The 26,547-nt window shown below is 48.4% G+C and overlaps 1 protein-coding gene across 1 annotated transcript in view; it reads right to left on the reverse strand.

Annotated features, from left to right (window-relative positions):
* CADM4 (cell adhesion molecule 4) overlaps window positions 1–23,499 on the reverse strand; it is a 131,783-nt gene extending 108,284 nt beyond the window's left edge. The window contains exon 1 of the mRNA XM_081922256.1: window positions 23,318–23,499. Within this exon, the coding sequence (XP_081778382.1) occupies window positions 23,318–23,408 (91 nt within the window). The 5' untranslated portion in view covers window positions 23,409–23,499. The remainder of the gene's footprint in view (window positions 1–23,317) is intronic.
* Window positions 23,500–26,547: the final 3,048 nt, after the last annotated feature.

Genomic DNA, 26,547 nt, shown 5'->3' on the forward strand with positions numbered 1-26,547 from the left:
TCAAAACCTAAATGCTACATAGGTTTCCTGACACAGAATTTGAGAAATTCAGTTGAAGGAACTAAGGGCCTCAAATAATTCTTCGTGCGTTCACCAAATTGGTTCCCAGGATTCTTTGGGGGAAACGGTGATGTTGCTAAATACACAAGTTATACAGCAGGATACAGCCAGCACAACATCAAAAACAGTAACAGAGCCAGCCTCAACATTAGAGAGAGGGGGTTGTATCTAACTAAGTTATACTCAGAGAAGACCCACTGAAATAAATGGGCTTAAGTTAGGCAAGCCCATTAAGTCCAATGGGTCTACTGAGAATATGACTAATGCTACATGGCTATAACCCAAGGAGTTTCAGATGTCATGAAAGGGCAACAAATTACTTGTTAAATTTTTATTGCAGAAAGAGAAGCACCCGTTGGATTTTCTGCCTGAGATGTCAAAACAACTTGCTTTGCTGCTCCACCTCAGGCAGCAACATTATTATTATTATTATTATTATTATTATTATTATTATTATTATTATTATTAATTCAATTTATACACCGCCCTATACCCAGAGGTCTCAGGGCAGTTCCCAAACAAAACCACAACATATAAAATCAAACCAAAAACAATAACCCAATAACCCCCACCACCAGCACCAAAAGCCATATTCTAAAAGGGTGTTGGATGTCACTAAGAACAACCAAAGGCCTGGTTAAAAAGGGACGTTTTTACCTGGCGCCTAAAGGCGTAGAATGAAGGTCCCAGGCGAACTTCCCTGGGGAGAGCATTCCACAGACAGGGAGCCACTGCAGAGAAGGCCTATTCTCGTGTTGCCAACCTCTGGACCTCTCGAAGAGGGGGCACACAAAGGAGGGCCTCAGAAGATGATCTCAGGGACTGGGTAGGTTTGTATGGGAGGAAGCGGTCCTTTAGGTACTGCGGTCCTGAACCACAAATGTCTTGGGCTGACACTGTAATCTGCAGCTAACCCTAAGTACATATAACTGCAAATGTCACACATCCCCCCCTTTATTTCTGCCTCCATATCCTTCCCCTTCCTCATCTGTCTTCCTTCTGTCATCTTCTAGACCAGGTGTGAGAAATCTTGCCTTTGGCCAGAGGTTGCTGAACTACAACTCCCATCATCCCTCACCACTGGCGCTGCTTGCTAGGACTGATGGGAGTTGCAGTCCAGCAGCATCTGGAGGGCTGAAGGTTCCCCACACCAGTTCTAGGCTGTAATCACCCTTTAGATCTGTCCTTTCCTTCTTTGAGACACATTACCCAGCTCTACCTCTCTTTTAAATTGGAACCAGTATAGGCAGTAAATGTTCTGTGTGAGTGTCTGGAAGCGGTTGGAGGATAAATGGTGGTTAACGGATTGAGGTTGAATCATGACAAGACAGAAGTACTGTTTTAGGGGGACAGAGGTGGGTGGATGTGGAAGACTCCTTGGTCCTGAATGGGGTAATTGTGCCTCTGAAGGACCAGGTGCACAGACAGGAAGTTATTTTGGAATCACAGCTGTGCATGGAGGCGCAGGTCAATCCTGTGTCCAGGGCAGCTGTTTACCAGCTCCATCTGATACGCAGGCTGAGACCCTACCTGCCCGCAGACTGTCTTGCCAGAGTGGTGCATGCCCAAGTTATCTCCCGCTTGGACTACTGCAATTCACTCTACATGGGGCTACCTTTGAAGGTGACCCGGAAACTCCAAGTAATCCAGAATACGGCAGCTAGACTGGTGACTGGGAGTGGCCGCTGGGACCATATAACACTGGTCCAAAAGGATATTCACTGGCTCCCAGTACGTTTCCGAGCACAATTCAAAAGTGTTGGTGCTGACCTTTAAAGCTCTAAACGGCTTTGGCCCAGTATACCTGAAGGAGCGTCTCCACCCCCATCGTTCTACCCGGACACTGAGGTCCAGCTCCAAGGGCCTTCTGGCAGTTCCCTCGCTGCAAGAAGTGAGGTTACAGGGAACCAGGCAGAGGGCCTTCTCAGCAGTGGCACCCGCCCTGTGGAACGCCCTCCCATCAGATGTCAATGAAATAAACTTTTAGAAGACTTTTAGAAGACATCTGAAGGCAGCCCTGTATCGGGAAGTTTTTAATGTTTGATATTTTACTATGTTTTATATATGCTGTAAGCTGCCCAGAGTGGCTGGGGAAACCCAGCCAGATGAGTGGAGTATAAATAATAAAATGATTATTAAATTTATTATTATTATTATTTACATGGATAGCTTTAAATAAAGAATAATGCTATCTACACTAGCTGGTATGCCTTCTACACCAATTAAACCTCAACATATCCTGGGAATGCCAAGTTCTTCTTACAGAACTGCAATTCCCATGAGAACAAGGGAAATGACTGCTAAACCAATTTGAAAATCAGCAATGCATATCTAGCCAGAGAGGAAACAACTGATTCAGGAACAGGAGTTGGCAACCAGGACTCTGATAAGTTTTGAGAAGGACTGGGGAGGTGGATGGCTGAATCTGTGCATTTCAGTTTCCCACCTTTCCTATGTTATGTTGTCCTCCACATTTCCACAGTAATTCCCATTATAAAAAACAAATGTCCTCATGGAGATTCTTCAGCATTTTAGGATGGAACTTCTGCTAATATAATACATTTTTGTGTGCAATTGTGCCTGATAGGCACATTTTTGCAAAACAATCGTTCCTAATATAATGCATTTCCCCCTCTTCTTTCCATTAATATACAGTGGACGCTTGGGTTGCGAACGCGATCTGTGTGGGAGAAACGTTCGCAACCCGCAGCGCCGCATCTGCGCACGTGTGGGTTGCGATTCAATGCTTCTGGGCATGCACAAAGAGCATTTTAGTGCTTCTGTGCATGCGTGAGTGCCGAAACCCAGAGGTAACCCGTTCTGGTACTTCCGGGTTCGGCGTGGTGCGCAACCCGAAAACACGCAACACGAAACGTCTGTAACCCGAGGTATGACTGTATTCATTTTAATGCACCCTTTAACCCAGTAAAGACATTTATGTACACATTATTTGGTCGGAGAACTGTACTGCAACATTCAGAGAAGGGCAAATTTCAAAGGATGGTTATGTTTCAGTTTGCACATTTGTTTTTGCAAAGTGTGAATTGGGTAGGTTCCCCTTTAAATGAGAAGTGAATTTCCAGCTCCCCATCTCTATGGGGAGGAGAGTGTTATTTAGCTGCTTCCAGGAATCCAAAGCAGTCGAAAGTCGATCAATGACTCCCTACCAAGGCAAGACCAATCGTCTACTCACTGCCCAGAACTAAATCCACTTTAACTGCACGACCTGAGCTTGCCATCTACCTGCAAAACAGCAACAGCCTGGAAGGGCTCACAATCTAGGCAGAGTCTCTGCCATGGTGGCTGGTGCCCACTGCAGCTGGTGGGTCAGCAGGCAGGGAGCCCAGCAGTAGGAGGAGCCAGTGCCAAAACCAACAAGCTCTAGCTTTTCCTCCTGGACTTCTGCAAGGGCAACAACTAAGACTAAAGAGGAGGAAGCAATGCCAACCGCCTGCACCCTTAGGAAGACAGGTGGTAGCAGGCTATGGCAGGTGGAGCAGTGCCCGCTTCATGCTAATGGACCAACCTCTGCTGTCTCCATCCACACAGAACAAGTAGAAAGGTGCTTAGAAAGTAAAAAAAACTCAAAAGCAAGCAAGCCAAGCCAGACACTGCAGGGTGAAGTGGGGTGAGACAGAGAAGGAAAACCCCTGGGCAACGGCCTATCTGACCCGGAACAAGTTGTTGATGATTCTTTCCCAACACAGCAAATACATACTGACTGTGCAGGGCCATCGGTTCATGTTAGCCAAACATGCAAATGCCCCCGTTTCCAGTCCAGAGTCAGCCGCATCTCAAGCCTAAGCAAAAGTTTCCTGCGCAGCAAGTAAACAAATCCCAGCTGCCACTCCGGGGAGGACCAAAATGGCCGCGTCCCAACAAAGATGCAGAAGATCTTTGCATAAGCAGCCAGCAAGCCTGCTCTGAGAAGGACGGGGTTTTGCTGCTGCCGTTAATTACTTGTGCTCTGTCGGTGCTAAAAGGCAGCCGTTGCGCTGCCTCAATCCCAAGTGGGACTCAGCGCCGCTCCAGATCCAGCGTTCTCCATCTCAGGATGCTCTGTGCAAGCAGGGAAGAGAGACAGAGAGGAGAGAAAGAAAGCAGAGCTGGGAGTCTGTGGGGATGGGCTCTGTAAACACCCTCTGAACATACAATAATTAGTTCTCCTTGTGGACTCCTAGGTCACTCCATCTTGGTTACGCAGGTAGCCTAGAGGAGGGAAAACAATCTCGAAAGGAGCGCGCCAAGGTAGGAAGAGGCCCTGAGCTATGGAAGGCAATATTTAGTTCACATAATAGGGAAGGCAGAAACAATTAGGCAGAGCAAGAGAAACGGAGCAATAAGCAGGAGAGCTGCAGAGGCGAGGCAGGCTGGGGATGTGAGGGGCTGTCGAGAGAGCAGGGGACGTGTCTGGACCCCTGGATTCTGCTACTTTAGAGCAGGGTCAGCCAAACTGCAACCTTGTCTAAAAACCTTATTGTTCCTTCAAGCAACCAAGGCAACCTTCAGTGGGGCGATTTTGCCCCACACAACGATAGGAAGGAAATGCTGCTTCTGCAGAACTGCACCCTCAGTTCAGTCACTGTCTCTCAGCCTCTCAGTCTCTCAATGGTGGGGTGTCGGACAGCAAAGCTGAATTGAGCCACCTAAACTAGGCTGCTGCCCTAGAGCACATCCCATCACCCGGGTCAAAGTAAGATTTAGCTGCCAGACTAGGTGGCTTCTGTACGTAGAATTGGGTGCATGTCTGCACCATCTTGTCCCTCGTTCAAGTCTAGGAATTTTGGCCACGGAATCTGTGTCTCTCTGCCATCACAGCACTCTTGTTCCCCGGGGAATCCTTGGAAATATAGTCCAGTGGGGAGACCCGAGAGCCTTTTCAGTAACCTTTCTACACAACAGCTCCCAGGATTCTTTGGGGAAGCCGTAACTTTCGAAACTGACATGAAACCCATATAAATTTATAGTGCATTTATATATATTCCATTCCATTTATATTCTGCACTTATAGACCACCTTCCTGTCAAGGAACTTGAAGGAAGGAGAGCCCCCATTGTCTAGAGGAAAGTCCCAACACTCAGGAAGAAAACCAGGGACTCAGTGTGCCACAGACAACGGACAAGAGGTTCAAACTTGTTCTGTGGCCTGAATTCAAATCTTTCTTCAAGTCACAACCTTGTGCTTTGGCCATGAAGCGCAAACCTTGGGGTCAGCGACCACCTCACAACTTAACCTATCCCATAGGGCCTGTGGGAAGATGAAAAACCAAATTGCTACATGGCCGTTGCCAAGTGCTCTTTAGAAGAACAGCGAGATAAAAAAATATGTCAGGTGTAATTAGAAAGAACAAACCTGCAAGTTCCAGCCCTTACCGGAGTGGATTGCAGCAAAAGGAAACAAGAGATTTCTTCGCCCCACAGAAGGAGCCTGTAACAGACAGTTTGTTAAGTGTGTTGGGAATTGTAGCTCTGTGACAGGTAAGCAACAGGAGGAGCCAAATCCTGGGGCCCGAGGTCTCTTCAGCCCCCCCCAATAAAATATCTAAGGACTCTGGGCTCCCCCAAAGTTGATGGGCATTGCGAGTCAAATGGTGGTTGTGTGCCATGCTATGTGATTGATTATGTAGGGTGGGGCTTACCTCTCCCCCTCCCTCCAAATATTTTATTCAAGTTGGCAACCCTGGTTTCCTATAATTCTTCTGGGTAGAGGGTGCAAATGTGCTTTAAATGCATGGTGTGCAGACAACCTTTGCCTGAGTACAGAATGTAAATTCGAGTAGGTGGAGCAGGAGACATTCCTGCTGCCCCCAAAATCCCTATCTATTCCGGCTCCTGTGCACTCCCTTCTTGACATTCCTATGTTGATCTGGGAGGGTCCATACTGGGGGGAGCTCAGGGGCAAAGCAAGCAGGGGCTGGTGCACTGGGAGCAAGATGGCATGGGCCCCCTCTGCATGTTTATATTCCCCATTCAAGCATAACACCCGAGCAGATCTATAGCGGTAGCATTTGCCGGCTTATAAAGCTCTTGCTTTTAGCACCCATCTCACATGCTTACAACACTCCCATGTTGCAAAGGTTGCAGAGAGAGGCAGAGGGCAATGATCAGGCCTGGGCCATCTGGAGAGCTTTTGTGGCTAGATGAGGAATTGAACTGCGCTCTCGGTCACACAGAGCACCTGAGAGCACCTCGACTCTGGGAAGAAGAGGCACTTAAGACCGCAGCGGAGGAACGGAGGTCAGAACTTCTTGGGTTTGGCTTCCAAGACGGAAGTGAGGCATGGTGCCCAGAGAAGAGTTCTCTCTCCGCCACGTGCGCTGTTGGCTGTCCCGGGAGTCTGATGGCCTCCTTGGCACCCGTCTCTTCATTAATGCCGTCCTATTATATCCGGACAATGATGGATTGGCAGACCCAGCAAGGCTGGCAGAGGTGAAAAAGAACTGGGCAGCTATGAACAATGTGTGTCACAGGAGAAAACCTACTTATCCCCAAACGACCTCCTTCTTCCAGTAACTCTACTCCTCTTCCTTTAAGATGATCGGCAGCCCTCCAGCTGCCACACCCTACAATCTGGTGTGACTATATCTTCTGTTGCACATGCACACACACCCCAGATCACATCCATGAACTTTGAATTAATCCCTACAGAATAGTCAGCCTCCCTGGACCATTATCTGCAATCTTCCTCTGGAGGCTAATAGGCCTTTTCCCAACCCACCTCCACACAGAAACAGCGAAAGCTGTCCTTTAACCACCAAGCAAAAGAGTATTTATTAGTGCAGCCTTCTCCCAGTCTTGGGTCCCCAGATGTTACTAGACTACAACCCCCATCATACAACACAGCCCACCTGGTAGGATAACCAATTTGTGCCATACGATCAGCATGCATGCCTACGGTGGGATGGATTGTGGGCAGCGTGGTCTCAGAAAGAGACACAGCTTATTTACATGGATGAATCATTGCAATTCTACCTTCTGAGACAGGAAAGAGGTCTTGAGGGCTGTTGAATGCTGAGATACAGGAACGTGGAGAATCCTGGCCATGTTTCCCGGGTATCAAAGGCAACAGAGCAGCGGATTTTCAATCTCACGAGCTAGCTGTGCGCGGAGAAAACCCAGGGCTCCTTCTGAAGCTGGGCAGAGCTCAGGTGAGGAAACTTGTGGCCATCCATTCTTTGCTAGCTGGGGCTGATGGGAATCAGAATCTGACAGCATCTAGCAGGTCGTAGGTTTGCCATCCCTGAGCTTAAAGAAGGTTTCTCAAGGACGAGTTATGAAATGGAAGCTTTTCAGAAAGGACATGCACCCAGCATGCTAAGCCATGCTCTCCTTTAGCAAGAGGTGATGGTATGGCCCATTGTGAAGAGCATCCTGCCACACATCCCATAATCCTCTGCCACTCACAGGAGCTTCCTCAGAGGATGAAGCGATGTAAAAAAGGCTACCGAAAGGAACACAACTTGGGAAATGAAAGAGGAAGGGACATCTCTCAGGGGTTGTGCATAGGCTTTGCATGGTTCAGTCCCCAGAGTCTCCAAAGTAGGGCATTTCTGAAGCCCTGCAGAGTCACAGCCTGTCAGTGTAGACAGGAATGAGTTAGATGGACCAGGGGTCTGGCTCAGTTTAAAGAGGTTTCCCTATGTTCTTAGATTTTTGTCCTGTTTTCGTCTCTCATGCTGTCTGATTTGATGCCTTCCCCACCCCAGCACAATCAGTTTCTAAGTGAGATTCAGGTAAGGCCACAGGTTCCAGGCAAAGAGAGCAGAAGTCATTCTATTCTGGTCCCTTTACAGCTGCCAAGTCTTACAATATGTTCACAGTTCAGCAAGGATTGCAGACGGGAGCCAGGATGGAGGCTGAACAAGTGTGAACACAGCTTGAGAGAGGCTCCATCTTCAGCAATTCACACCTCATTCATCAGCCAGTAAAACAACTATTTCCAGCCCAGGATCATAGAGCTGAAGCTAAAAGGGGGAGGGGGGTTTCAACCTGCCCTATCCTGAGAACTCAAGGTGGGTGTGCTTTAAAACTGCCCACCTCTCCAGAGCTTCTAAAGTGCTAAGAGACCAAAGTTAGAAGTTAGAGGAAGTGTACATCTTTGAAAAAAGAAGACTTATTCTTTACGATCATGGGTAAAGAGCGTTGTGACGATGACCACAGAATGCAGAAGTGGGGACACAGAGAGCTAATGTTTGGGAACAAAACTAAAAACAGACACGCTTCTGCTGATTTCATTATTACATTTCCATCCCACCATCTCTCCCAGAAGCTGTAGGTAGAGTACACAGTCCTCTCCTGTCCCACGTTATCTTCACAACAATCCTGTGAGGTAGGTTAGGTTGAGAGACTGTGACTGCCCCGAGGCCAACTAGTAAGCTTCATGGCTGAGTGGGGATTTGAACACCTGGTCCCCCACGCCCTTAGTCACAGACATACCATACAGTTAAAGCACAGGGCTTCCTCTCAAAAAATCCTGGAAACTGTAGTTTGCTCCCTACAGAGTTACAATTCCCAATGCCCTTAACAAACTACAGTTCCCAGGATTATCTGAGGGAAGGTATGTGCATCAAATGTGCTCTAAATGTATGGTGTTGGTGTAACCTTGGCTTAACACCTGATTATATAAACTTCAGGCCCTCAGGTGGGAAGCTCAGTGTTCAACCCAAAAAAGGAGCTGTGAAATCTGTCCTTACAGTGACATCTAATGCAGACTGCAGATTAAAGGGAACCTGGTAAACTGACAGTCTTCATGATCATAAAAGTTGAGAAACATGTGAATGGAGTCCTATGAAGGTTTGGTGTAAAAAGGGTCAGACAACAATTCATTATTAGCAACAATTACAGCTTTCCATCCCTCATTGCTACTTTAGTATCCCTACCTTGTTGGCCATCTTGCGTATAGTATATTATTATTATTATTATTATTATTATTATTATTATTATTATTATTATTATTATAATATTGGGAGCAGGGGAGAATCCATCAATAATGCATAAGCCATCCTTGACAGCTTCCATGTAGATTTAATAATAAATAAATAATTGAGAGCGAAAGGAGGTGGGTAGGTGGGATTAACAACTGATTGGCACAGCAGAGAGGGAGCAAGGAGAGGAATTAAGATAACAGGGTGGATGAACAGGTAAAAGGTAAAAAGGTTAAGGACCCCTGGATGGTTAAGTCCAGTCAAAGGCAACTATGGGGTTGAGGCGCTCATCTCACTTTCAGGCCGAGGAAGCTAGCGTTTGTCCACAGACAGCTTTTCAAGTCATGTGGCCAGCATGACTAAACCGCTTCTGGTGCAATGAAACACCATGACAGATGCCAGAGCGCATGGAAACGCCATTTACCTTCCTATTCATCTACTTGCACTGGTGTGCTTTCGAACTGCTAGGTTGGCAAGAGCTGGGACAGAACAACAGGAGCGCAACCCCATCGAGTTGATTCAAACCTTCGACCTTCCGATCGGCAAGCCCAAGAGGCTCAGTGGTTTAGACCACAGCACCACCCGTGTCCCATGGACAGGTAGGTTAATAATCTCCTATGGCAGGGTTAGCTAACCTATGGCTCTTCTCCAGAAGTTGCAGGGATGATGGGATCTGCAGTAACATCTGGAGGGCTAGTCAGTACAGCATGATACTCTTAACCTCAGGGTCGTAGGTTTGAGCCCCACACTGGGCAAAAGATTCCTGTATTCCAGGGGTTTGGACTAGATGACCCTTGTGGCCCCTTCCAACTCTACCCTTCTATGATTCTGTGACTATGATTCTGTGCTTCTAAGACTGCCACTCCTGCTCTGAATCCGGAAAACGTCAATCTGAAGGAGCAACCGCATTTCCTCTTGCTAACCTCACTCTTCATTCTCTCTTTGTTACCCAAGGTCCCCCTCCTCCTCCTCTTCCTCCACCACACACACACACACACAAAGAAAATCCTTTTAAAAACCGGAATGTCAGAAGAAGAAAACGATTTATGCAAAAATTAAGTACATGTGCACAAGCTTAATTAACTTGTGTAATTAATTCTGACTGGGTATCCTTGACACAGACTCTGGATTTGGGGGAAGCAGAGGGGGAGGGGGAGGCACAGCATGAAAGAAGCAGCGCAGCTAACAAAAAAGAAAAAAGAACTTTTCCAGGAACGAAGCATAAAAATGTTTCCTGTGCTGCCGCCGCTGCCGCTTGCCTGCTTCCATACCCGCCCAAGTGGCTCTGATCAGGGAGCTCCAGGTTCTTCCCCAAGCAGATGACCTTATGCTCGTGCCTGCTCACAAATCCAGATTCCCGCCCCAGTGGTTCCAATCCCTTCTGGAGGGGGTATTATTTTCTGAATGGAAGGCGAGGAGTGAGCTGCATGCTGAGAGCCCAGGCATCAGCAGCGCCTCCCCCTCTACTTCAGCTGGGTCCTGGTGCCCGGCCGCTGCTAAAGAGACTGTCAGCCCAGAGATCTGCAAAGATCGACTAAAGATGAAACAAAATAAAAAATTCCTTCCAGCAGCACCTTAGAGACCAACTAAGTTTGCTATTGGTATGAGCTTTTGTGTGCATGCACACTTCTTCAGATACACTGAAACACAAGTCACCAGACTCTTATATATACAGCGTATTTTTCGCTCTATAAGACGCACCAGACCATAAGACGCACCTAGTTTTTGGAAGACGAAAACAAGGAAAAAAATATTCTGAATGCCAGAAGCCAGGACAGCAAGCTGGCTTGTGCTGTCCTGGTTTATGGGATTGCTGTGTGCAGCCTCTCCCAGGCAAGGGGAGCCTTCATCCCCTGCCCGGGAGAGGATGCGCACGGATAAGGTTCCCCAAGAGCCATGCTCCCTTTAAAGAGCGTACAGAGTGTGTATGCGGCTCTTGGGGGCTTTTCCCCCAGGAGGGAGAAGAGCAGCCCTTCTCCCTCCTGGGGGAAAAGCCCCCAAGAGCCGCACACACACTCTGTACGCTCTTTAAAGGGAGCGCTGAGCAGAGTCTCCCACCTGCATTCGCTCCATAAGATGCACACACATTTCCCCTTACTTTTTGGAGGGGGGAGTGTGTCTTATAGAGTGAAAAATACGATAGTGAGAGGGTGGGGAGGGGTATTACTCAGAAAGGTGGTGGGAGTGGGTGACTGGCTGATAGGTGTGCTTAACGACTGTAATTGGTCTTACAGAAAAAAGCAAGGGGTGAGATGACTAAAAATAGCTTTATCATGTATAATGAGAGAAGAATCCAATGTCTCTATTCAGACATTGTTTTTAAGTTTGGTAATAATCCATGGTTTTAAGTTTGGTAATAAGTTGCAATTCAGCAACTTTTCTTTCCAGTCTATTTCTGAAATTCTTTCGTAACAAGACAGCTACTTTGAGATCTTGTATAGAATGCCCTGGGAGAGTGAAGTGTTCTCCTACTGGTTTCTCTGTCTTGTGATTCCTGATGTCAGATTTATGTCCATTTATCCTTTGGCGTAGGGTTTGGCCTGTTTGTCCAACATAGAGAGGTGAAGGGCACTGTTGGCATTTGATGGCATACACAATGTTAGAAGATGAGCAATTAAATAGTCCTGAGATGGTATGGTTGATGTTGTTGGGGCCAGTGTTGTCCAGGTGTATGTGGCAGTAAAGTTGGCATCTGGGTTTATTGCAGACTCTGGCACCAGTGTCCATGTTAAGTCTGGTTGTTGTATTATTGTGGGTTAGGAGTTGTTTAATATTGGGTAGCTGTTTGTAGGCAATGAAAGGTCTTCCTCCCAGAGCTTGAGAAAGAGAACTGTCATTGTCTAGGAGAGGCTGTAGATCTCTGACAATGCGTTGAACGGTTCTAACATGGGAGCTGCATGTGATTACTAGTGGTGCTCTGTTATTTTCTTTTGGGGGTCTGTCTTCTCTCTGGGTATCAGTCTGGCTCTGTTGATCTGTTGTTTAACTTCATCAGGTGGCTATTTTAGTTCTAAAAAGGTTTGCTGTAGATCTCTTAGGTGAGAGTCTCTGTCTGTAGAGTTGGAACAGATGCGGCTGTAACGTAGCAGATGTCAGAGTTTCCCAGCCACCCCGGGGAAGGAAGCAGAGAGACAGGCAATGGCTAGAACAGAGAAACAACTCAGGCTCGGGGCAGAAGAGGTGCAGGGGCTTAAGCAGAGCCTGGGCTCAGCTCCAGAATCTGTTTTCAATGCCAGGATGCTAAACGGCACGATGTACGGTCAAATGGGATTGTGCTTATTACATTTCTATCCCGCTTTTTCTCCAAGGAGCCCAAAGCTGTATTGTTTTTACTGTCCCATGTTATCCCCAAAACAATCCTGTGAGGTAGATTTATCAGACAGAGAGGGAGGCCCAAAATCATCTGACTAGCGTCAAGGCTGAGCAGTGATTTGAATCTGAACCTTCCTGGTCCTGGTCAAAACTCTGACCCACTAGTGCTACAATAAGGGATATTGTTTATTTATTTTATTTTTATTTGTTTGTTTTATTTCTATACCACCCTATACCCCAGGTCTCACGGTGGTTCACATAAAGGATCACATACATAAAATCAAAATACAAACAGCCCAATTTAAAAAAAAACCTAAAGAGAGCCAGCATTTTAAAAAGGGTATAGGATGTAGATCAGGTCAGGAAAGGCCTGGTTAAAAAGGAACATTTTTGCCTCTCACCTAAAGGTGTATAGTGAAGGCACCAGGTGAACTTCCCTGGGGAGAGCATTCCACAGACGGGGAGCCACTGCAGAGAAGGCCCCATTCTCATGTTGCCACCCTCCTGACCTCTTGAGGAGGAGGCACACAAAGAAGGGCCTCAGAAGATGTTGGCCTTGTGAGTTGGAGAGCCTTGGTTCAAATCATTATTCGGCCACTCAAATGATTGTTTATTTGTTCTGCTCATCTCCTGCTCTCTCTTCTTGCCTTCCCTCCATCTTGCTTTGTGCTCCGAGAACCACCACCAAACCCTGTGCCCGTGGGGCCTACAATTTGAGGCAAGGTTCGCTAGTTGACTCGAGAATCTGAGACGGATCTTTGCCACATGCTTTTGTGGACCATTTTATACAGCAGTGGTGAAACCTTCATCCAACAGTCAAAGCAGGAGGGAAAACAACATTGACCACTTACACTTTAAGGCTAATTTATTTATTTTTTAAAAAGATATGGAACAAGGGCTGGACGTCCAGCAACAATGACTCTGCCCACTGACTCCCAGGCACACAGCCCCCAATGGCAGGCTGCCATTGCCCTCACTCTTTTGGCTTGTGCACAGGAGGCAACAGCTGAAGCACGGCCAGGGTTTAATCTGACCAGGACCCCAGAAAGGACTTTGTGTCTGAAAGAATCCCAGGACTCTTTACTCCATGGAGCAGAAGGCTATCAATGGCTCCAGTGGTGACATTCTTCTACCCCTATTGTCAGAAGCAACATATGCCTCTGGATGCCAGTAGCTGTGAACAAGTGTAGAGATGGCTGTTGTGCTTAGGTTCTGCTTATGGGCTTCTGCCAGACATTTGGCTGGCCACTGTGAGAGCAGAGTTATGGGCTAGATGGGCCTTTGGCCCGATCCAGGAGGCTCCTCTTATGGCCTTATCAGAGAAGGAAGCATGGAATCCACAGAAGGAGATACTGGGCTGCTCTGTCCCATGGGCATCTTGCTGTCAACACCTAGGGTTGTCATATTTCAAACATAGTTGTTGAGGGTTTTTTAAAATTTTGGCCAAAGTTCTGGGGTGGGGTTTTTTTTTAGCTTTTGGCCAAAATTGTTGAGTTTTGTTTGGTTTGGTTTTTTTTGCAAAATTGCAAAGAATTTGGACATTCTGAGCTATTTCTGAGGGGGGGGGGGACATGGGCTGCTGCTGAACATCCAGATTTTCCCAGGCATTTAGCCAAATTCCGTCCCAGCACTGCTTGTGGCCCCAATATTCTGTGTGCATCCACGAAATTCTGGACTTATGGCAACCCTACCAACACCACAATGATTACCACACCCACCTTCAAACTCCGAAGTGGTCTACATCAGAGGTCTACTCAGGAGCAGGAAGAAACCAGCAGGAAACCAGGAAGGCAGGGAAGTGGTTGTAAAGGTATGAATCTCAGTCACTCCTGGACCTGCACCGGGATAGTAGTTCCATATAGGTCTCTTGTCATGCGCTCCAGGTTCAAAACCAGTTCTTGCAAAACTGACTGAGTTTTTATTTCCCTTCCAGCTTGAGTATCCCTGAGTCCTGCTTCCACACCAGCAACACCCTTGATCCTACACACTCTCCAGCTCTGCTCCTAGGATTAACTGGCCTCAGACAGGGACCTGTGAAGGAGTTCTCTGCCCCAAGCCTCTCAGTGTTCACACTGGGGAAGAAAGATGTTAAATAGGCCTATACTCCATGTGACTGTGGCAGATCTGTTTGTATATTTGAAATGCAGATCTGCCTCAGTCTGTCTGAGGTGGGATGGAAGAAAAGCCCCCCAGGGGATGGTGGGGGATGGGGGAAGGCTTTCCTCCCACCTATGCTCCTTTCCAGGATCAGAACCCAGCTGAAGGAAAGGAGGCAGGAATTGTGGGCGGAGGCTTCCGAATGCTCCTTTGCTTTTCAAGACACACACCCTTATACACAATTATAGAGATCCACATTTAAAAGGTAGGTGTCTACTGCCATCATGTGTAGTCTGAGCCTCCGCTTGGGAGAAAGTGGCTGGACCGCCCGGGTTGTGTGCCTGTGGGTGATTGCTAGGGTGAGGCAGTGGTTACTGTGTCAGACTAGGACCAGGGGGAAAACCAGTGTTCACCCTGCCTCTCAGCCTAACCTACCTCACAGTGTTGTTGTGGCAGAGAACCATGCACACCATCTTGAACAACCAGGAGACAAAGGTGGCACAGAGACTCAATAAACCCGTAGGAGCAGGGGTTACGCTGGGGCCCAGATGAGAAGTCTCTGGGGGCTGAATCTGGCCGGCGGGTCTCACGTTTCCACTCTCTCCTTTTAGACCAAGTTCAAGACCCCTTCCTCTGCCACAAGATGGAATTAGCTGCCTCAGGCAAACACGGCGCCGCACAGCGCAAACCAAGCACACCAGAACAAGCCCCCGAAAACAAAAAAAGAAGAAACAAGTAGACATCCATAAAGAAAACTGCCATATGAGGACAAATCCCTCAGCGATCAACGGGTTTTGAATTGGCCATCTGCAACTGGCAGTGTGATTTTTCAATGTCTGCAACATTTGCTTCAAAAGCACACACACACACACACACAGTGCCCTCTCACCAGCTCCCATGTTTTGGGGGGATTTGCAGGGAGTGGGTTCTGGCTCAAAGGCTGCGCCATGAAACTTCTTTTTTGTAAATTATACAGTGGGACGAAGCATCAGAAACGTATGTTAAGATAACCTAAGGGTAAGGTAAAGATAAAGGTACCCCTGCCCCTACGGGCCAGTTGACTCTGGGGTTGTGCACCCATCTCACTTAAGAGGCCGGGGGCCAGCGCTGTCTGCAGACACTTCCGGGTCACGTGGCCAGCGTGACAAGCTGCATCTGGCGAGCCAGGCCAGCACACGGAAACGCCGTTTACCTTCCCACTAGTAAGCAGTCCCTATTTATCTATTTGCACCCGGGGGTGCTTTCGAACTGCTAGGTTGGCAGGCGCTGGGACCGAGCAACGGGAGCGCACCCCGCCGTGGGGATTCGAACCATCGACCTGACGATCAGCAAGTCCTAGGCGCTGAGGTTTTACCCACAGCGCCACCCGCGTTCCCACCACCTAAGGGTATGACTTCTTAAACCTGACACAAGTATTGTTGCTTTGACAAGCCAAGGGCAGGGGCATCTTGGTTTCAAAAAGGGCTACTCCAGCTAAAGGGAAGGGCAAAAGAGGAGTGACTGGTTTGAACCCTGGATGCCCCAGGACGTGATGCAGCCACAGCTGGACCTCAGAGCTGAAGTCTAGGCTCCTGCAGCCCAGAGAAGCCCCAAACTGACCGCCCAGGTGATGGAGGCAGCTTCAAACAGATGCCAGCACTTGGGCCTGAATGGGCATGCCAGGACTTAATACTACTGACAGCCTCAGCATCCTTTCTTATTTCTGAAGGCATTTTATAGTCATGGCGTGGGCCAGCTGGGCATAGACACGGTCACAGATGCTCACTTTATTATTTTTGCTTTTAGTGTCAGTGCAGAAGAAGCAAAACTGCATTTTGTTCCTGGAGTCATGATGGTGCTACGGTCTGAGCAGGTTTAAAATGCAGAACTGCACATGCTCAGAGTGTTGTTGCTTTTAATCAAGGTTGGCAAACTTCGTTTGTCTTCTCTCTCACACACAACACACACACACATTAAGAATGTTGTCTAGCATGCAATGAGAGGCAGTTAGAGCAGCATCCTGCTAGGCCAGGCTTTTCCAACCAGGTGCCCTCCGGGTGTTTGGAACCACAGCTTCCATCTGCCCCCGGCCAGACCAGCCGGGGTCCCATCAGCCCTAGCTGTGCAGGCCGGGGTTGATGGGAGTTGTGGCCCAAAACATCTGGAGGACACCGGGTTGGGGAAGTCAAGGCAAGATTTTCCTTGCAGTGCACAGGCAGAGACAGGAAGGGCCACTCCATCCTCTCTGCTGAAAGACCAGCTCCATCAGGACCTTCCTCTCCCAGTTCCCATTCAAGTTGGTTATTAGAAGAACTACCCCTCCTTCCCTCAACACAGCCAGGAATATAATATAACTGCAACTCAGGATAACACTTCATGCATCTGCAGAGGTGGGCTGTAATTCACAAAAGCTCATGCCATAATAAATTTGTTAGTTTTTAAGGTAAAAAAAAGAAAGAATGTTGTCTAGCATGCAAATGGTGGAGGTGTAAACAGAAACCCATTAACTGTATGCTTCTCCACTGAAATGATACACATGGCTGTCTATAGCAGGGGAGGCACAGGGGATCCCTGGTTTTAGCCAAAGGGCACTTTGCTCCATTGAGAATCTCCTGCAACCATTTCCAGGATAACTAGTTCTCCTCTACGCAAGGCAGACCCACATCATACATGACCCAATCACATGAGTTGCCTCCAAAGACTCCTGGGAATTATAGTTCTCTTGGGCAAGGGTGCTGGGAATTACAGTTCTGCGAGGGGGAACTACAGTGTCTAAGATTTTTCAGTGTGGGGAAGGGAGCCATGTGGTGGATGTGCTTTCAATGTATGGTGTGTGGACGTGCCCTGACGCAAGAGTTCTCAGAAGTGCAAGGATCTGCACCTTAGGGAGTTGCTAGGGAAGCAGAATTCTTCCCAGTACCCCTGCCATTTCATGTCATCCCATAGGGTGGTTGAGACCTATGCCCACCACCACCATTTTGTCACTAGGATGGAGGGTACCAGAAGGCCAAATGTGCATGTAGGCCTGCACCACTTTTGAGAGCAGAACCGAGCCTTCAGCTATGTCACAGAATCTGGGTTCCCTCTGTGCCACAGTACCTCCACTGCTGAATGCAGTATGCCTCTCTTGAATGCCCATTCCTGGAGCGTTGTTGCACTCATATCTTTCTCTTGAGCTTCCCAGAGGCATCCTGTCAGCCCCTCTGTGACTGACTAGTGTTGGGCTAGCTGGGCCATTGGCCTGAACCGGCAGGTTCTTCGGAGATTATATTGATATGGTTAACAAGAGGTACACTGATGGGCAAACAGTCTGCCTTGGGTTTGGTCTTTGGGCATAGCCCAGCGGTAGCCAACATGGTGCCATTGAGATGTTTCAGACTACAACTCTCAATATCTCTGCCCATCAGCTAGGCTGAGTGGGGCTGATGGGAGTTGGAGTGCCAAACATCTGGAGGGCGCCATGTCTGCTACCCCTTGCCTGGCCATAAGACCACTTATATCCTTGATAAGTCACAGGATGGCCACCACTAGCCAGTTGTATGTACCCACCACGAATTTATAGGATTCAGCTTCCAGTTTGGGGTACTACTTCTCCCTGCTGAGCTACAGACACCCACTGCAACCACCTTCCCATCCCCCTTTTCTAGCTATCCCTCTGTTCCCATTTTAACTGTTTCAATGGATCCTTTGGCCCTCCAGATACTGCTGAACTACAGTTCCCACCATCCCAGGCTTGCAGAGGCTGATGGGAGTTGTAGTCCAGCAACATCTGGAGGACTGAATGTCCCCCACACCTGAGACAGGTGTGGGCCAGAGGCAGTATTTCACATTTAGCCTACAATAATAAACGTAAGCAAAGAGCTGGGGGAGGATGCAGTCTGTGCATGCACAGAGGCATCTATGTTTTGCTTCGCATGCGACAGAAAGTGAGCCCTGTCACTGAGAACTAGCTCCGGGTTTGAGCCATCACAAAACCTGGCACAGACCGAGAGGCGCTTCTCTCTCGCTATTCAACCCTTGCTAAACACCCAAAACAGCAATGGAGAGCAAGCAGGAGGGAGGAGGGAGAAACTGGAACGCTATAAAAAAAAACACAGGAAAACAGAAGCCACCCAGAGTCCCAGTCGCACCACAGCAGCTATTTTGTGCATTAAGAAATGATGTTTCTTTAAAGTCCTCCCGACAATTAATTCTGGCATCAAAGCGGAGCAAGTGTTTTGTAAGCACATTTGCATAAAAGGGCCCAGTTGCCAGAGTGCCCGCACATAGCTTCCCTTGGATGCAATTTTAGGACTGTGCATTCATGATTGGGGGGGGGGGCTGTCTCAGAAACTGAATGGGTGCTTTAGTGTGCACCTTAGTCACCAACTGTGGGAAATGGGGGGAGAGAAATCTGACTCCCCCCCCCCACCAGGAACAACAAGGCTGCTAATCATACAGAGCTGTCAGACGCCCACCCCATTCTGAGAAGTGTCCCTTAGTTCACTTTGCTACACTGCAGAGCACAACAGAGGTTCCCGTTCCTCCTCCACAGAAGGGGAATGGGTAGCCCTTTGTTTCAAAACCCCACACCACTACAGTATTCCACATTTTGAACGGGCAACGTTGGTTTTGAGCTACTGCCTAGCACTCCAGAACCTCATAAAACCTCTACGATTTTCAGGATGTTGCTTTGTTCCTCCCCCACCCTCGTTAAATATCAGAGCTTCATAGAAAATAATTGCCGTCCTTTACTTCAAACTCCATTATTTCAGAGAGCCCTTTATTTCAGAAATGTTCATCTGACAGGCCAGGCTGCCAGAGTGCTTTTATTTAAGAGACAGTCCCTTCTTCCTAGGAAAAGGGGGGGGGGAATCCAGCTTCACAAAAAGGAGGATAGAAACCCAGAGCTGGTTGCCAGGCCGGGCAACTACAGGGAAAAGGCGGCATTTGAGCATATGCAGAGTTCCTTCCCCTGACACTAGAGTTCCAGGGAGGGGCATCCAGGCCAAGGGCTGTGATGTCTAAGGAGGTGCACAACGCAATACATCTTTTTTTAAAAACTAAATCATATCCTGTCCCGAACAGGAGAAGTTCTACTCTGCCACGCTGCTGCTGCGGGTACCCAATTTGGGGGCGTTTTCATCTGGCAACCTTATTTTTAACACACTTCACCCCTTGTAAGAAACAGCCACTTGCATGATGACAGAAGTAGGGAAATGAGGAGGGGGGCAACAGGGAGTAGAAACACACATACACCCTCACCCCTCCCTCAGTGACCTAGAAAGTAGATTTACTCCAGCTATTGATTAAAGTGGAATGCAATTACCCACTGCATGGACCTGCTGGCTCCGATAAGGGAAGGAAGCGAGTTCATTGCAAAGTCACAAAAATTAAAGTCAAGGCTGGCTCCCATCCCCACTTCCCCATTTTTTTAAGCAACCCCGGATCCCCAGCCCTCCTGGCTCTCTTCTCCCTATCACTTTCTTCGATTCCTTCCCCTGCTGGCTGAAAACTACCCACCCCCACTCCCCCTCTTCCAACTCTAAAAGCATCTCGCCTCTCAGCTGAGCAAACCCTTTCATTTAGCAGCCAGAGCTTTTGCCTTTCAAACGTCCTTCTACACCTCAAAAGTTGTGGGTTGTGGGGTTGTTGTTTTTCTCCTGTTGCTAGAATGGCTCCCTTCCCCACCCACCCTGCTTTTTGGATGCAGTTAGGGAGAGGGCAAGAAGAAGTAACCCCAACTTTATTTTGAGCTGCGCATACACACACACACACTTTTCAGCCCCCAGTGAAACCTGGCCAAGCCTGGAAGAGCTGGCAAAGCGAACAAGCTTCCGGGCTCTCTATAAGGCAGGAGGGAACAAAACCAAAACTGAAAACCAGTCTAGTGCTGAACTGGAAACCCCCACTGTCACTGGGTGAAAAAACAATAACGAGAGTTCCGGGGGGGGAGGGGAGGAAAAAGCTGCATTTGGCATTTTCAATTCACCCCAGAATTCTGGGTTTCAAAAGAAGGGCTTGCTCCATACAACCCAGAACCATATGTATACAGAGATGGTCCCAGATGTTTAACTCTGAGAAAAAAACCAATTGTATACATGTCCTGTGTTTACTTCCAAGGAAAGGCATTTCATCTAGGAATACTTGTCCCCACTAAGAAAAAAATCTGTTCGATGAAGAGTTTTGTGCAACTCAAAAGCTTGCACACACCAACCTAGCTGATCAAGTAAAGTTGGGTCTCTTTGCTATCTTTGTGTTCCCTAGTCCGTTAGGACAAACACAGGAGCCAGCATCAGTTGGAGGAAAAGGAGATGATGTCATTACGATGTGGCGGTTAGACTAGGACCAGGCCAGACCCGGGTTCAAATTCCCACTTGGACACAAAGCTCCCTGATGCTGGCATCACAGTTGCAATCTCTCAACCAAACCTACTTCACAGGGCTGTGGTGAAGATAAAATGGAGTCAGGGGTAATCAAGCATGCGGCCTTGAGCCCCTTAGAGGAAAAGGGGGATTATAAATGCAGGAAGTTTATATATATATTTTTTAAAAATTAAGTGCTTTGTGATGTGATTGAGCCAGGGTGACTGGGTGCCCATTTATTCCAAGTCCTTCATCATTACAACCTGTCTCCCTGGCTTCACATGGTGATGAAATAAACCAATTTAGTTTGAAAGGAGGGGAGTCTTGGGGGGGGGGAGCAGAGGAAGAAGCATTTCCCAATAGGGAAAGTGTACGGAGGACCAGCTCAGAGAAGCAAAGATGAAAGGGATGGAAATGGCACTCATGCAGGCCCACACAAAGAAAGCCCCATGTGCGCAACGCCACGCTTAATTCATCATCCCAAACCTTCACTCGCCTGCCTTATAATTGCATCCTTGAGCAGTGAAGGACGGAGAGGTGGACAGCTTGCACGGAAGGATCACACAACGCCACTAGGGAGATGCACACCTGACAGGCCTGCAGGCTGGGAGCCATGCTGGAACTTTTGCCTGAGCATCCACAGACTGACCTCTCCAAAGAGAGGCTGATTGATGGAGATGCCAGCCGCTGGCAAGTAAAGTTCAGCACTCTGCCCTCCTCAGCGAGCCGCAAAAGGAGGCTTGGAATTCTGACCTTCTCAAGGAATTCTGCCCATGTCAAGGTGGGAGGCAGAGGCGGAAGCTCATTCCCTGCCTCACACACACAAAACTGGATCCAGAAGCCAGTTGAGCTTCGGGAGTCCAAGGAATGCCGGCCTGCTCAGATTCTGTCGTTTTAGTTTCAGCCTAGCTGGTCTATCAAAGGGACCAAACGGTACTTAGTTTGTTTCTTCTTTGTTTCCTCTTGGTAAGGCTAAATCCTATTCCGAAGGGCTTTGTTCTCTTTCCAGTCACTTCCTGCCACTCACCCACCCACTGCCACCCCAACACTAACTGCATCAGATGGGAACTGAAGGATACCCAGGATTTGGAAAACTGGGGAGTGGGGGGTTTGGAGACCGCCATTTTTACTTGTGCATGTTCCTGTAATTCCCCCCCCCATCAAAACAAAATTTGAAAGATTTGCATAGAGACGAGGCCAACTGTCAGCCCATCTTGATTCTCAGTACAGAGAGAGAGAGAATGAATCAATGAAAGAAAAGCAGGGAGGGATGTGGATTCGCTCCGAGGTCGACGGGAATACAGCCAGGCAGTTTTATATTCTATTCTACAAACTCAAGGCACAGGCTGGGATGAAAGGATGAGAGGGAGAGAGTAAGAGGAGGAAGGTGGGAAGCGGGCGGGAGCGGAGAAGAGATGATGTAGCTATCTGGATACCCTTTTTTTAGAACTGCGATCTCCGGTGGGGAGGGGATTAAAAAGTTAGACCAACCGAAAATGTAAATACACGCACGCAAAAGCCGAAAACGAAGCCACAAGAATGGCAATGTAAGGAACTGGAACCTTTCCTGACGCTGGGCTTGAAAATGTACTATTTTGCATGGTTGGTGGGGGGGGGAGCATAGAGAAAGGTCAAGGAACTGCAAGGATCCCACCCCACCCAAAGACATAAGCAGGCAGGTCTCGCCCCCCCCCCACCTCCCTGCAATCCAATTTTGAAGTTGACGGGGCACTGGTGCCTAACCTTCCAGGGCACAGCCTTTGCCCTAGGCGACACCCAGCTAAAAAAAAAAAGGAGAAGAAAGGTACTACGAGGGAGAGAGCATGCAGAAAACGGGGTGCCCCAATGTGCCCACAGGTCGAAGGATAAAGTGGGGGGCACACACAAAAAGCGCCCTCTAACAAAGCCCGGCAACCACCACCACTGCAGTGACAAGAAAAAGGGGGCGGGTGGGAACCATGCCATTGTTTCCCCCTATCCACACACCCCTTTGCTGCAGCAGCCGCGGCGAATATTAGGGTCACACAATGCGGGTTGCGAAGGCGGAGGGGGGGGGGAGGAGTTGAAACCCTACAGTGCGCAGAGGTTGCCCTCCCTCCTTCCCTCCGCCAGGGCCGCGGTCCCTCCGGAAAGCGCCCCCCCCCAACGGGGAAAGAAGACCAGGCAGCTGCCCGCCTTGCCTGCCAGCTTCACCCTTCGGAGTGGCGACACGGGGCAGCCCGGGAAGGCTGCAGGGAGGGGTGAGAGAGACCGGCGCCGGGAGGGCAGCCCCCCAAGCGGGCCGGGGATGACCCGGTGGGTCCGTGCGCAGGCAGCGGGGGTCTCTCCTGCTCTCCCCGCCCCCGCCCTGCTGCCCCGCGCTCTCCGCGGTTCCTCCTTTGCGCGCAGCCGGCGCTTTCCTTCCTCGCTCGCTGCAGGAGCGCTTCCAACGCGTAGAGGACAAGCGGGCAATGCCAGCGCAGAATCGCCCACAGCAGCCCGGGAAGGGGGTGGGATAAAGAAGCAGCCGGGGGGGTGGAGGGAGAGAGAGAGAGAAAGATAGAGAGAAGGGGGGTAGATTGACCCCCCCCCCCGCCGATCTCCGCGTCTCCTCCGCGCTTACCTCTGCCAGCAACGCACAGCAGTAAAATCCCAGCCGCGGCCACCAAAGGCGAGTGCCTGCCGCCGCCGCCGCCGCTCCCTGCCGATCGCATCCTGCCGCTTCCCCTCCGGTCTCTTTCTCTCTCTCTCTTTCTCCCTCTCGCCGGCTCTGCACCTGCACTCGAGCTCCCCCAGCGTTAATCTATGCTAATGAGATGCGGCGAGGGGGGCCGGCCCGCGGCGGGAGGGGGCGGGGCCTGCCCAGAGAAGGGGGAGGCAACTGTTTACAACTCCCATGCGGGAGAGGGAGGGAGGGAGAGCGGGGAGGAGGGGCTTTCCGGGGAAGGGGCGGTGCCGCCTCTTGGCACCGCCCACTCCAGGAAAAACAACACCCGCGCTCCTGCTCTCTCCCTGAAGTTCATCAGCACCTAGCAGAGAGGAAGGTTGGGGCCGTCCAGGGCAGCAAACGCTCCTTTGCAAATAAAAAATGAAAAAAGCAAAAAAAATATATATATATTATTCTTTATTATGCACAGTGTTCTGTAGCCCTGCGCCACCCCAAAGCTGCCGGCGAATTGGAAAAAAACCCACCACAAACCAAAATAGTAATCCTCTTAACGGTGAACGTAACAAAATTATTAAAGCAGTAATCATGTTATTACTGTAAGTTATTTCAAGTCGCAAGATTGGTAAAGAATTGAGCCCCCTAAAATATGCAAGCATTAATGCTGCGAGGAATTGTGAAATATGCACTGAAAAGCATATGTATTATACATATGCGCATTATGCAAAGGAAACAGCTCCTGCAAACAGCCTTTTCATTATTACAGAATGTGTAATTCTTGGTGAGGCGTCTTTAAAAGAAAATCATTTTTTCTGCCAAAATGCAAAGCTAATGGCTTTTTTTGCCCGTGCATTCACATCACCGCTCCATACCAACCATTCAAAATGTATTGTGCTGTATTTCAATGGAAGGAAACTCGGTATCTACTAATCACATCCACGGCACATTTGGTGGGCCGCTCTTAACAATCCGCAGCTCCATTAAGCAATCTACAGACAGAACTGAGAGCAAAGTTATACCCTTCCATTTGACCGATGAGAAAGCGAAAAGCAGTTCTCGCATTTGATCCAGGATCCTTCAAAATGAGAAGAAGCTGTAGCAGGTACGTCTGCCTTGGAGCGTGAAAGGAGTTCTGCCCCCTCAAGGTCAGCTTCCTGCACCCTAAAGTGTGGCTAAGATGCCCACAATTCAACTCCTCTCACTTCCTCCAAGTAATAAGGGGAACTTAGCTTACAACTCACAGAGTTCCCAGCACCCCAAAGGAACTGCAATTCCCATGATTCTTGGGGGGCTGTGCATGCTTCGTATGTGCTTTAAATGTATACATCTGTGTCTCTGCACACAGGACAGATTTTCAGATCCCATCTTTCCTTTTCTCTTTTTTAAAATATCAGAGATCTCTTTACCAGCGCCAGCTCAAATTTCGCTGACTGAGGCAACAACAGAAAGCGTAATTATGCCCCACACAGCGGTTAAAATATAATATTGTTGCATCCTTGGTTAGGGCATTTTATTCTTTTAAAATGTTGCAAGCCGCTTTGAATGATATTGCTCTTGTTTGGTGTTTACTGCTGATGAGTGGGAATATAAGCTATCTAAAATAAATATTTATTGGCGTTTATGACCCTCTCTTTACCGTGCAGTCCCAGGGTGGGTCACAAACAGCTCCATTCAATTAAACAATGCAATACATTAACATTCACTTTTCATTTTCTCTTTGGTCAAATAGAAGGGTACACTCTGCAGAGGCCTGGACCAAAAAGGTTCATCTTGACCTGACTGTTTGATTTCTGTGTCCTGAGCACTGGGGAGAAAGCTATTGTCAGGGCAAGAGCTTAGGGCATATGGGCCAGGGCTGCAATCAGCAGAATGAAAAGGAATCACAGAATCTTAGAGTCGGAAGGGACTCCAAGGGTCATCTAGTCTAACCCCCTGCAATGTTGGAATCTCAGCTAGAGCATCTATGACTGATGACCATCCAACCTCTGCTTTAAAACCTTCAATGAAGGAGAGTCTACAACCTCCCAAGGGAGCTCATTCCACTGCCGAACAGCGCATAATGTCAGAAAGTTCTTCCTGATGTTCAATGGAATCTCCTTTCTTGTTCCATTGGTTTGAGTATTAGGGGAAGGTTGTGCCATCTTCCACTGTTGCCAGTGTGCACCTGGACTCACAGGTGTGCAGCCAGCACTCCTGTATGTTCACATACACACTGCCAAGAGGTTTTAGGACCTTTTTGCTGGAGTTATGACATGTGCTCACTCTGGATGTGTGTCAACCCTTAACCTTATGACCACAAGAAGCTCTCATGCAGAGGAATAAAGAACACTTGGTATATTTTATGAAACAGGAGTGATATGCTGCCTTGGACAGCAAAGTTACAATCTAAGCAGGTAGCAAATTCTACAAAACATGTGCACCAATCTTGCCGTAAACCCACACTAGAAGTGGAGTGGGGCAGACACCTGCCCTTAAAGTGAAGCAGAAGTGGAGTGCTGGGTAAGTGCCCCCTCTAAGACTATTAAGTCCAGACTCAAAAAACCATCTAGCTGCACCACTGGGACTACTCTGCAGGTAACCACCAAATTACCCCCTATTACAGAAAGGAGTGGGAGGTGTATATTTGTGTTTGTGACCCTGAATGGATGTGTTGCGCCCCCTAGTGGCTTGGCACTTGGGACAAAACTCCACCGGAGACGCTGGCCCTGAATGAATGGACAAAAGCCCCTCCATCTATATGTAGGTTACAACTGATCCTCTAAGATGAAAGGCCCTGTCTAAATGCCAGCCCTTATTATTCCCCTTTAATGCTGCCTTAACCATCAGAGGCTAGGATTTTACTATTTTCAATCATTAGGCAAAAAACATTTAATGCTTCAGCAGTAAAAGCTCTTCCTCTTGGTTGTTAAACTGTTATTGCAGCTTGGAAGGGAAGCAATTATGTGCTCAGATGTACGGTCTGGAAAGTACTGCTTTACCTTGCACCAGGTGACTGGGGGTTAGTCCTCAGACAAGGATGTTGCACCTATGGTTCAAAACAAAACACATTTTTACACTTTAAAAAAGAAGAAAGCAGCAGCAGCTTGCCTAGTCCAGGAGACTGTGGACAAATATAAAATAACCACCCAAGAACAGTATACACAAACCTACTAAGATATAAGAGCAAAATAAATACAGCTCAGAAGCGG

This window comes from Podarcis melisellensis, assembly GCF_964234715.1.
Source record: "Podarcis melisellensis genome assembly, chromosome: 8".
NCBI classification, from domain to species: domain Eukaryota; kingdom Metazoa; phylum Chordata; class Lepidosauria; order Squamata; family Lacertidae; genus Podarcis; species Podarcis melisellensis.